The sequence below is a fragment of the Zalophus californianus genome, chromosome 8 (assembly GCF_009762305.2).
Source record: "Zalophus californianus isolate mZalCal1 chromosome 8, mZalCal1.pri.v2, whole genome shotgun sequence".
NCBI lineage: Eukaryota > Metazoa > Chordata > Mammalia > Carnivora > Otariidae > Zalophus > Zalophus californianus.
In genome coordinates, this window is record NC_045602.1 from 30,800,669 (window position 1) to 30,813,074 (window position 12,406).

The following is a 12,406-nucleotide window of genomic DNA, read 5'->3' on the forward strand; positions in this document are numbered from 1 at the left end:
TTTCCCTTTTTTTGTCTTTAGGTGTTCAGTCAGCTTGGATCTGTGCTAAAAAACTGTGATATTTCCATACATCTGGTAGAGGTGAGCAGAAAATTGAGTGAGATTCAAGCATTAACCCTGACTGAAGAGAAGATCCCACTAGAGCGAAATGCTGGATCCCCTGTATATATGAAAGGCGTTACAAAATCTGGGATTCCAATCTCGTGGTACCGAGATCTGCATGATGTTCCAAAAGGTAATTCTTTTACACGACGTAATGAAATCATTTTGATCGCATCCCATCCCAGCAATGATAGGTGACCAGAGCCACGGAGGACACGCTAATAGATTGAGTTAGTGCTGCCAGGTCCCTTACTCATAGGGAAGAGCGAATCCTTTTCTCGAAAAGAGCATTGTATTAGAAAATAACATGGCTAACAATAGGAGCAATGAATTTCCTGTGGTTTTGCAAAAATGACAGTGTCGATCTCTGTTGTACCTTTTAGTTTTTCCTGACCCCTAAAAAGTACTGATGCTGAAGCAGCCCCAGGCAGTGGGGCCTGACAGAAGCAGTGTTAAGTGGGTTTAGTTTAACTGTCTCATCTTTTGAACATTCTTGCTGGCCTTTTGGGGGGATGGAAAATCCCTGCACCGGACAGGGGTCCTGTGTTGATGAGTCCCTGCTCACACCTGCAGGGGTGCTCTGCTCTCGGGGAAGCCACTTCAGCCAGCCCTGGGCTCAGCTGTCTCAGAGGATTTTAGCAAGTTCAAGGCCTCTTTGAGCTAACCAATTTGAGTTCTGATTTCTTTCATGCCTGGTGAGGGATAAAAGTTTAAACTGATAGTTGAGACAGCCTACCTGTCTGATCCTGCTGTGTGGGAAATAAGAACAGTAACGTTCTTTTGTCTGTTCTGCAGAGTAGGTGAAGATGTGAATGAGGTGGATGATTCTCTGTAGAGATGGCTGTGCAAGCACCACAGGTTCCTACACAAAGAACCAGGCATTTTCTTTTTGTTAGTGTTCAAAAGAATGAATCAAGTATTGCCTTAAAAATGCTGAAACAGTTTTTTTCTTCTGTTTTTAAATAGGACACAGCTTTTATCTAGCACATGAATTTTTTGATGTCCTTCCTGTGCATAAGTTTCAGGTATTGATGGGATAAAGTCATTAATTGAATAACAAAGGGCCTTATGTTGTAAGAAAAAACATTTATGGTTGTTGAAGTTATTGTTGAAGTTAACTACATTTGGAATTCTGATGAATAGAAATAATTGAAAAGCAAAAGTGAAGTATTAAGTAGAACCTTCATTCTCTTAGGATAACTAGTAAGAATGCTTAAAATATGTGCGCAGATATAAGATGGTAAATGGCTAAAGTACAAGGAAGGGTTACATTTTAGCAAATAGTTTTAATATCCAAAGATTAAAATGTTTCCTCACTGAAGTTGAAGTGAGCAGATTTAAAATTTGGTGGTAATGTATGTGCACCGTAGTGTCTGAGGCTAAGAGCATGTATTGATTTGTTAGCAGAAGCTTCCAATTCATCCTTCACAGTCTGTTCTCCATTATTGGGAGCACTTGCCACACGCTCATTTTATCCCTACGGCTCTGCCTCTTATCCAGCCAACACTAGTAGTTTGCGCCTTCAAGTATTGCCTTGAAATAATTTTCAGTAGTAAAGTACTCTGTAAATGTTAGTCATCTGTCATACATGGTAGGGGGAGAAAAATGGTTATTTTTAGTTAGAGGCAATTCTGAGAAAGAAAAAACTGGTAAAAATTTGTTTTTATGCATTATTTTGTGTTTAGAAAACCCCACAAGGATGGCGAGAAGTATTCATTGATATCGATCCACAAGTTTCTGATAAGCTGCGGTTTGTTTTGGCACCTTGTGTCACACCAGCAGAAGTCTTCATACAAGTAGGAAGTTTTTTCTTCTTAGTTTATTGTCAACCAAATCTTCATAGTCTTATTTTCTGAGTTCCTGTTTTAGCGTTCCTTGACAGGGGCAAGGGGAGAGTTGCTCATAACATGTGAGGTGCTTTTTATTAATAGTGAAAAGTGCAGAGGATCTCGAATCAGGAGCCTGGTTCAGATCATCTCTGGACTGCGTGACCTGAATGTAATGTGAGAAGGAAGTTAGTAAGCGCTTACTCAAGCAAGTCCCTTACCTTCTCCCTTTCCCTCAGTTCCCTGTGACACAGTCAGAGTATTGTCTACCTGACCGGAAGAGCTTGAAGTCTGTGAAAACAACTATTTATTGAGCACTTTGTATGTATTACTCTGAATTTTCTCATTTAATTCTCAAAACAACTTTATTAGTTTGATTAAGTTTGATTCTAGACTGCCAGAATGGTACATTTACTGCTGCATTCTATTGACCTCAAGGAATAATCATAAGAGCCTTTCTATCTTGGGGTCATGTTAAGGGGTTCAAAAAACCCTATACTTGTCAGGAATGTTTGGGCTTTAGATTGCCTGTTTTATTTATTTTTATTTTTTAAAATCTTTTAAAGAATGGTGATAATTTTTAATAGCTTACAGCTATAGTATCAAGTCTTATATGTATAAATATAGTTACAGACAATAAATATCCATATGGCAAAATATCTACCTCTAGACAGAGAAAAAATATCTTTGCAACTAAATTAACTAACAGCTTCAAGTAATAATGAAGAAAAACAGAAGCTGCAGTAATTTTTCATCTAAAGTGACTATAGCCTATATTAGGGGCACTTGGGTGGCTCAGTCAGTTAAGTATCTGCCTTTGGCTCAGGTCATGATCCAGGACTTGGGATTGAGCCCCGCATCGGGCTCCCTGCTCAGCTGGAAGTCTGTTTCTCCCTCTCCCCTCTCCTCCCCCTGCTCATGTTCTCTTCCCTCAAATAAATAAAATCTTAAAAAAAAATAAGGTGACAATAGCCTGTATTAAAACATTCTTACTGTAAGAGTTCAAATAGTTATGAAAGCTTTGTCTCATAACCTAAAAATATAACTTTAACTAATACATATTTTCAAAACTAACAAAAAATATTTTAAATATAGATAGGTGAAATAAATAAGATTATTCTTGCCGAAATTCAGTCATGACATTATATATATATTTGGGGACTTTGTTGATAGCCTGGCCTTTTAACAATAAAAAAGTGAAATTCATGAAACCTTTCTAAGAATCTACATATTACTCTAATGCAAATTACATATAAGTATATGGGGTTTTCATTCTGAATGAGCAATCCATTCTCTTTTTTTAAAAAAAGTATATCCCAACTATGTAAAACATGCTTAATTTCTCTTGAAAGATCACTTTTTATAAGATATACACTGACTAGTATGAGAAAGGGCATTTTACAGATTTTAGAAACTTCTTTAGATGCGGTGACTGGGCAGCTCAGTTGGTTAAGCATCTGACTTTTAATTTTGGCTCAGGTCATGATCTCAGGGTTGTGAGATTGAGCCCAGCATCAGGCTCATGCACTGGCGTGGAGTCTCCTTAAGATTCTGTATCCTTGCTCCACCCCCCCCGCCCCTCCCACCCTGCTCTCTTTAAAAAAAAGAAAAAAAAAAACCCATTCATTTTCTTATCAAGTTACTTCATTTGTTTTACTAAGCTTTAATTACAGCGGTAAATCACTTTTTTCCCATTATTTCTCATTATACAAAATCCCCATGCTCCTTATGTTTTAACATTCTACCTGCAAGAATCTTACTGGACCTGAATAACCTCTGTATGACCTACAGGAACATAATTCAGTGAAGGTCATCTGAACAGAATAGATTGCCTGTTTTAAAAAGGTCTACTTTCTGGACCATAACTAAGAACTTCTTCCTCAGAAGTAATTCGCTTCAAAAGCACTGGAGCTTTTTTTTTTTTTTTAAAGATTTTATTTATTTGTCAGAGAAAGAGAGGCAGGCAGAGGAAAATGTAGTCTCCCCACTGAGCAAGAAGCCTGTTTTGGGACTCAATCTCAGGACCCTGGGGATCATGCTCAGGTAGCCGCTTAACAGACTGAGCCACCCAGGTGCCCTAGCATAGGAGCTTTTAAAAATAAACCTATCAATTAAGGTTTTTTTCAGAGCATAAGTTAAAAATATCAGTCTGAGTACTTGTGAGCATTTCTATTTTTTCATATTCTGGCTACCCAGTTTTACCTGAATGACAAGCAAATTCATAGCTACCAAGAGCTGACTCCTTGGCCCTGGGAGATGTGATTGTTTTTAGTTCTTGACTTCGGTAGTACTCACTTATGAAAGAGAGAGTGATGATTTTCCCTCTCATTTGGATGGGGCGAGTGGTAACAGAATCTGCCATCTTGAAGAGTGGTCTAAGATGGTAAGAAAGTCAGCACCATATGCTGGGGTATGTCAGCTTATGCCTGAAGTGGCTAACCTCATGATTTTTACAGCTCAACCACAGTAATTTATTTAATAGAACTGGGGGCTAAGTAGTTTATTGTTTGATTTAATCTTCCCAATAAGCCTAGTAGATACAGAATGAGGAAACACTCTGAGAGTTTAACTTGTTTCTAGTTTTAAGTAGTAGGAAGAGCAGAGGCTCAAGAGCTAAGTGTGTGTGACTCCATACCTCTTAGGTCTGTGCCATTATAGGCAAGATCAGGGCAGGTTACTTCTTCTATTTTTTTTTTTTATTAAAGATTTATTTATTTTAGAGAGCACATGAGCCTGTGCGAGTGGGGGGGGGAGGGGAAGGGGGAGAGAGGGACTCCTCAAGCCAACTCCCTGCTGAGCCGGGAGCCCGACGGAGGGCTCCATCCCAGGACCCTGAGATCATGACCTGAGCTGAAGGCAGACACTTAACCGACTGAGTCACCCAGGCATCCCAGTACTTCATTTTTAATAGGAAGGAGCAAAAGGTACTGGGTTAGGAAGGAGCAAAAGGTACTGTATATTTTCATAATGAAGAAAAAAGTTTTTTCCCATTTTCTCAGAGATTAGGAAATTTCCTATGTACCAGTCAATTGACAAGTTATAATACTGTCATTTCACTTTTTAGATTAATAGGTACTTAACTGAGGACCCTTTTATAGATAGTTGAACACCTTGGAAAATTAGGGCCTCAGGTACATTGCAAGTTTATAAGCTGAGGTTTCTAAATAGAGGGTGTATCACTGGAATACCTTTTGCCCCAGCAGAAGGTATCATAATATACTTGCTTGCTAGGGTCTGTTATATTGGGTTTTGTATCATTTGCTCTTCCAGCACAAATTTTTGAGTGTTATTTGCCAGGCACTGTTCTAGGCAGACAAAAATTCCTTTCCCACACATTTAACCCAGGGAAATTATTTATATGAATTATGAGAGTAATATCACTATAAATAAAATGATAATGTTAGTCATCTAGGAGTTTGGGAGAGCATATGCCTTTTTATAAAAGGGATTAAAATTAAAATGTCTGTAAACATAGTAAACGGCATCAAAGCAGTAGGTAATTCTGTGTAATAAAAAGGATGTCCTGTGAAAGGTTGAGCGTAGACAACATAATACACATTGCGAGGGAATTTATTTTTATTGTAACTAAGAAATGCTCATTGTAGAAAAACCCTAAGGAAGCTGTTCTTTTCAGTGCTGCATTTTGATTCACCTGTTCCCTTACTAGCGTGATGAAATGAGGGACCACGTGGAAGTGTGTCCTGAGGCTGGCATTATCGTTCAGGAGCTTTCTCAGCGCATCGCGCTAACTGGAGGGGCTGCACTAATTGCCGATTATGGTCATGACGGAACGAAGACAGATACCTTCAGAGTATGTATGACTCAGTAACATGACTTACCATAAGTTCATTGGTATCATCTACTAAGTTGTTAGGTTTGAAGCTCATTGAAGATCTTTACCTTTGGTTTCTATAGTGCCTAGCCTTCTAATTTTACATTATTTGTAATGAATATTAATTCATATTATTATAATTGCCCTAAACCATAGGATCTCACTGTCCAGAGTGGGCTTGGAGCAGGGTCTGAATCGTCTGTTCTTCAGCTGCGGAACCTAGGTCTGCATAGATCCTACTTAGCATCCAAATAATACATATGGAAGATTTGCAGATTTGATCTAGCTACTATGATCAGACTTTTCCTATCATATTTTCAATCTTTTTTCCTTTCTAGAATTATTCTTTAATTCTTCCTAAGCATCTTTTTTTTTTAATTTTTTAGAAGATTTTATTTATTTGACAGAGAGAGAGAGTGAGAGCAGGAACACAAGCAGGGGGAGTGGGAGAGGGAGAAGCAGGCTTCCCGCTGAGCAGGGAGCCCGATGTGGGGCTCGATCCCAGGACCCTGGGGTCATGACCTGAGCCGAAGGCAGACGCTTAACGACTGAGCCACCCAGGTGCCCCACATCCTTTGTTATCAATTGTGTTCAATATACTTTAATTGGAATACATTTAACTGTATACTACTATTAGTCATTTTCTAGATCTGTGGTTCTCAATTTCTGATTTTATTGTAACTAAAGAAAAAAAACCCTGGAGTTTTTTTTAAAAAGGCTGATTCCCTAGTTTTACCTCCAGGATTCTGATTCAGTAGGTCTGGGCAGAGCGCAGTAACATGGTCTCAGGTGATTCTGATGCACGTAGTTGATGGATACACCTTGTCAAACACCATCTAGAGTCTGGTGAAAATTTAGCTTGATTCTAGTAAGAAACAAGTTAACTTACATGGAGAACTGATGGGGTCTCCGATGGGCTCTCTACTTCATCACCACAAGCAGTAATGAAATGTGAAAGGCAGCCGTTCTCAGGCACTCCAGTGTCACCCTTTATATTGGATTTTCCACATAGCATCTCATTTGAGGGAAGGGTGCTACTATATATAAAGAGTTTGTAAACCACTGACTTAGGCTATGTTTTTCTTTCTAAGAGTTATGTAAAATGTACTAAAATGATAGCATTTCTTTAATCTTGATAATGATAACCACAAAGGGACAAAAACTCATCATTTTAAAAATTACAAATTATGTTTAAGGGGTTTTGTGGCCACAAGCTCCATGACGTCCTGACTGCCCCAGGAACAGCGGACCTCACAGCCGATGTGGACTTCAGTTATCTGCGCAGAATGGCAGAGGGACAAGTAGCTTCTCTGGGGCCAATAAGACAACAGATGTTTTTAAAAAATATGGGCATTGATGTCCGGCTGAAGGTAATGATTTATTTCACGATCATTAAATATTTTAATTTTGTAGTATTTCACAAAAATGTTTCAAATAATACATCCCCCCGCCCCGGGGCCTCAGTGCTCTTCTCGGTCAGCAGGCCCTGGGTATTGTAGTCTTTCTAGTAGCATAGGGCCTGGTGCAGCTGGGCTGCCTGGGGTGGGGCTGCCGTGCATGCCCCTGCATCTCCACACAAGCCAGAATGAAGACTTTTGAATAGTGTTCATATCCAGTAAGAAAACTTGACTGTGTTTATGGGGATGAATTTTAGAAGTGTCCTGAAAACATCTTAACCCTTCAGTGTAGATCAAACCACCTGGGAATATTTGTTAAACATACAAATCCACAGGTTTGGGTCTTAACAAGTTATGTTTTTAATAAGCACCCCATGATTCTGAGGCAGGTGATGAGAAATCCCATCTGAAGCCCGCTTTGCTGAGTAACCAATGGTCATTAGCATTGCTGCATGTAACTAGGAATCCTTCTTTTTACTTTCCTTTTCAGGTTCTTTTAGACAAATCAGATGAGCCAGCCAGGCAGCAGTTACTTCAGGGATATGATATGTTGATGAATCCTAAGAAGATGGGAGAAAGATTTAACTTTTTTGCCTTGCTACCTCATCAGAGACTTCATGGTAGAAGCCATCCAATGAATGCATGTCAGTCAAAACCCTCTGTGTCACCTGTGGCTGGGTTTGGTGAACTTGCCTGGCGGTGATCTCAGTGTGGATGTTTTACCCCTAAGTCTGCCTAAGAAAGCAAAATAAAGGGAACATGTTTCATATATCACAGGTAAAATAAGTATTACAATATTTTGTCTTTATAGCCAATAAAAATAGCCCATCTTACATACAGTACAACTAAATATTGATCTTTTAAGATTGTGTCTGGCTTTTGGCACAATTGTGTGCTTTCAGCTTAATGAAACAAGTTACTGAGAAACTGAGTGCCCTTTAATAAGGCTAGTTGCTGTATTTTTATTTGAAAAAGTAAACATGAACACTGATTGGTTTAGCAAAAACCAGAAACCTAACTGGCCTTTCACAGAGAATGGATTAAATAGAACAATCCACATATTTTTAAAAAATGAGGTAGAGCAATATTTTCTGACCCATCTCTAAGAATGTGGTAAGTGAAAAAAGTATAGTGGAGAATGTTTTATAGTTATGATTCCATTTTTCTTGGGGGAAAAGCTACATTTAAAGAAATGCTTGTAACTAATTTCATAGAAATTAATGTATTAGTGCAGACTGGTTGTTTTCTGTGATAGTTACTTGTTTATAAAAAGTAAGGAAAGGATGCCCAGTAATCACTATTAAATATCCCAATGTGGAAGTGGGCTTAAAGGGTGGAAATCGTTCTCCTTTGTGGTAAATATTTACCCTCTGCTTCTGTGAATTTTATAATTAAAAAAAATTAGGGGTGCCCTGGTGGCTCAGTCTGAGGAGTGTCTGACTCTTGATTTCAACTCAGGTCATGGCCTTGGGGGTTGTGGGATCTCGAGTCCCACGTCAGGCTCCGTACTCAGCGTGGAGTTTGCTTGGGATTCTCCCTCTCCATCTCTCAAAATAAATAAATAAAATCTTAAAAAAAAGTTTAAGTCCCAGTAAAACTAGTAAAAACCTAACATGTACCTGAAATATGAGAGTAAATGTAGACTACGTAGCAGGAATATTTTCTGATTTGAGCTAATTAATTCTCCCTCATTATCAGATAAATGTCAAGTTTTCATTCTCTTAAGTTCTCATTTTTTGGCTCATAGAACATTTATATTAATACCAGATACATACTTTCTGAGGAATTGTTATATTGGCAACAAAAATTTACAGTGAGATTAAAGGAAAAGAATATTAGACGTATGTTTTGAACTTATAGCTTAACTGTATTGGAAGTTCACTGGCAGAGTGATCAACTCTCCGTTTTCTATTGCTTGTTTGGCTTAACTCAGAACAGGACTAGCATTCTGTAAATAGGAAGATAGAGGGCTTATTTTTCAGATGCTGCCCTGCCTTGGGCCATTCGTAGTCACCCTTATTTTTTTCCGTATTTTATTTTTCAAAAACTTGGAGACTTTTTGAAAGATGAAAATGCCCAACATTGGCCCCTCTCAATTATTTAATAGTTTTTATAATTAACGGGAGGAATCAGGCAATGCCTTGTATCTTAAAACCTAGAAAATTTACTTTGAATGGCATTTGGCTTATTTAGGTCTTGTAGCAGTTACAATAGTTGAATAATTTATAGTTACAATTATTCTAAACTTTCATGCCAAGAAATAAGACCTCCAGATAATTACCTCAGATTTCATATAAAATTGAATAATGAGTTGTTTTTTATTTTAGGTAGTTAAAAAAAATCAGTGTTTTAAATATAGCATTAGTTCCATTTACAAATACTATTTCCAAAATAATTCTTTTACCAAGGCCTAGAAAAATAACACAACCAAATAAAATTTTCTTTGGATACCTCTATTAGAGATAGGCTCAGGTTTTCACATGGAAAAGTATGGTGATATGGAAATACATTTTATTATCAAGCTTTTTGAGGATATTTACAAAAAAGTGGGATGTAACAAAAAAATATAAAAATGTACAGAACAGTGTCATTATAGACTACTTTGTACATTATCCAATGTTTCTAACAATTATTTCTTATACAAAAACAACTTCAAGACCAAAAAAAAGGTTATGCAGGTTATACAGTATCTGGAGTAAATGACTCCACTCCAAATTATCTGACAGTGCCTTTACAAATTTTTTTAGAAAACTTCTTAGGCATTCAACAACACAAACAAAAAGAGTGCAATTAATTGCATGGCTTGTAAAGTTTGATTATGTAAGTATAGCAAACATCGTTCCAGTTAATTTTCACCTTACGCAGTAAAACCACAATAGGGTGCCTCAGGACTCAGAATTACTCCATTTTAGCACGCTGGTATAAACAGACTTACTTTGGACAAATGTGGGGAAGTCATCCCTAAAAGGTTTTGCAAAATTTGATAAATTTTTTAAATTCGCACAGAATGACCTACTGAGAGACACTGTTGAGTGTTTCCTGGCGATCTGTATGGGTAGGAAGTACAGCACGGTGGTTGGGGTGGGGGCAGGGTGTCACCGGGGTTCACCTCCACATACTGTGACCCTCTGCAGCTGGCTAATCTTCCTGATCTGTGAGATGGAGTCCATAATGAACTCACTCTGTGGCTGCTGTGAGGGTAAGTAAGTAAAAGAGCTCAGAACAGAGGAGACTGCATGGGGGCTCCTTTCTCAACAGTACTTTTAGTCCTGAATAATGGAGTAGCTTCAGGGCTCTCTCAAGCCCTCTCCAGGGACATTCTTTTCTTTTGCTACCTCAGACTCAGTGGGGCAATGATAGTTCACACTTTGTGGAGTATGTGTATCTTCATACATAGCCCATCTTCACAACAGCATTGTGAGGAAGGCAGAGGCAAGAATTATGGTCATTTTATAGATTGAGGATCTTGAGGCTCAGACAGACTGGAGCCAAGACTTAAGACTGGATTTTCTGACTCCAAATCTTTTGCTTTTTGGGGGAAAAAAAAAGTTTACAAGTGATTACTGTGGAATGAAGAAACAAAAAGCCACTAGTTTTTTTAAATAAGTGGGTGGTCCCAAAGCTTAAACTTTTTTGGGGGAGAAAACCATTAGTAACTTTTTAAAAGCTATGAAAAATTCTAACCTCTTAAACATTATATCTGAGTAGAGAAACACTTCTTTAGCGGGCTGCTGGTGCTGAAATGTTAAAAAAAAAATTATAAGGGTAGGGCTATGATATCAGCAGAGCAAATGAAAGAATAAAATAAATGTTTCATGCTCCACCCCACCCATCCCCCAAACTGCTTAAAATAATTGATATAAAAACATTCCAGATATCTGTAAAGCCTTCCACTAACCTAAGGGAAGAAAAAAAGGATACACTCTTTGTGGTTCTTCTCCGTAGCATTAATTGATCCTGTACTGGCCTTACTTTTAATAATTTTCTTCCTCCAATTACTGAACTCTGTGTAAAGATAAACTGTGTAATACAAGTTCAGATCTATACTCACTGAACGTTGGAAACGTGCGGTGGCACTACAGTGGGAACGTGAGTACACAGCAGAGGGGCTGAGCGAGGGACAGACCGACCAGCAGGCCCTCCTCCAGGTTCTGTGACACCAACTGCCCCAAATTATCTTAGAGGCCGTTCCAACATACTCACAAAAGGGGACTAAATTTTTATGTTGTAGAGAGCATATTAAGAATGTAGCTCCAAAGGTTAGGGATCATGGTTTTGGACTCTTGACTGACCTAAAAAAAGAAGAAAAAAAAAGGTAAAACAGCCTAGCATCTAGGAAACATTTCTAGGCTCCTAGGAAAAACCCCTCGTGCATCTGTGGTTAAACAAATGTTTAGAGTCCTCACAGGAACCCTTGTGCTGGTGGCCCCTCCTCAGTTATCTCTTACATGCACACCTGGTTAGAACTCTTACATGATTTGATCAAGATTTGCAATGGCTGGACTCTAAGCTTTCCTTTTTCTCCTTTTTAAAAAATAATGGAACAGGAAAGGGAAGATAAATTAAATGCCACTATAGTACTAAAGTGAAGAATTAGGAAAAAATACAAAAACCAGTCATTGCTATGCTATGAAAAGCTTCATCTTGGTTCCATTGTATATTTTTATTAGTTTCCCCTCTTGTACCTACTCATTATGAACTACAGTACTGGTGTCACTGATTCCTTATCATATTCCCCATGTCTTTGCACCCTTGCAGATGACAACCTACAAACAACAGTTGTGCAGCAAAATATCAGTCCATAAAATGAAATCCTTCCTTATTGAAGTTAGCTCATTGATAATTAAGGATCTTCTTCCATATCATCTGGGTTGGGAGCCATAATGAAGTGCTTTGGGTACACAAGATTGTGGGTGTATGCATGTATTTCCCAGCGGGCGTCGTCACTTTCATGTGTAATGTAACGTTCACCGATGCGAGTTTCAAATTCTCTAAGGTCAAGCCAAGTCTGATAGTCCTAGGAAAAACATGAAGTGATTTTAAAAGTAAATAGGAAAAACATGAAGTGATTTTAAAAGTAAAAGAAACAAATACTGTGAACTTTTTTTTTCTTAGCACCCCAAGTCACAAAATTGACAACCCAAACTCCTAAGTACTTGCTATACAGTAAGTTCCATTTGTAACATTTAAATTAGCAATATTAAATACTTTTTCAAATTTAGAATCTCTAGTGAAGTAACTAGTTTCTA

At 38.1% G+C, this 12,406-nt stretch overlaps 2 protein-coding genes across 9 annotated transcripts in view; one reads left to right on the plus strand and one right to left on the minus strand.

Annotated features, from left to right (window-relative positions):
- The window catches only part of NDUFAF7 (NADH:ubiquinone oxidoreductase complex assembly factor 7), a 38,600-nt gene that overhangs the window by 23,145 nt on the left and 3,049 nt on the right, over positions 1 to 12,406 (plus strand). For all 7 annotated transcript variants that reach the window (XM_027620984.2, XM_027620983.2, XM_027620986.2 and 4 more), the window contains 6 exons: positions 22 to 235; positions 1,069 to 1,127; positions 1,788 to 1,898; positions 5,596 to 5,739; positions 6,957 to 7,130; positions 7,648 to 7,934. In XM_027620984.2, the coding sequence (XP_027476785.1) occupies positions 22 to 235; positions 1,069 to 1,127; positions 1,788 to 1,898; positions 5,596 to 5,739; positions 6,957 to 7,130; positions 7,648 to 7,860 (915 nt within the window). In that variant the 3' untranslated portion in view covers positions 7,861 to 7,934. The remainder of the gene's footprint in view (positions 1 to 21; positions 236 to 1,068; positions 1,128 to 1,787; positions 1,899 to 5,595; positions 5,740 to 6,956; positions 7,131 to 7,647; positions 7,935 to 12,406) is intronic.
- PRKD3 (protein kinase D3) overlaps positions 9,056 to 12,406 on the minus strand; it is an 84,940-nt gene continuing 81,589 nt past the window's right edge. For both annotated transcript variants that reach the window (XM_027620980.2, XM_027620981.2), the window contains exon 19: positions 9,056 to 12,174. In XM_027620980.2, coding sequence (XP_027476781.1) covers positions 12,001 to 12,174 — 174 coding nt within the window. In that variant the 3' untranslated portion in view covers positions 9,056 to 12,000. The remainder of the gene's footprint in view (positions 12,175 to 12,406) is intronic.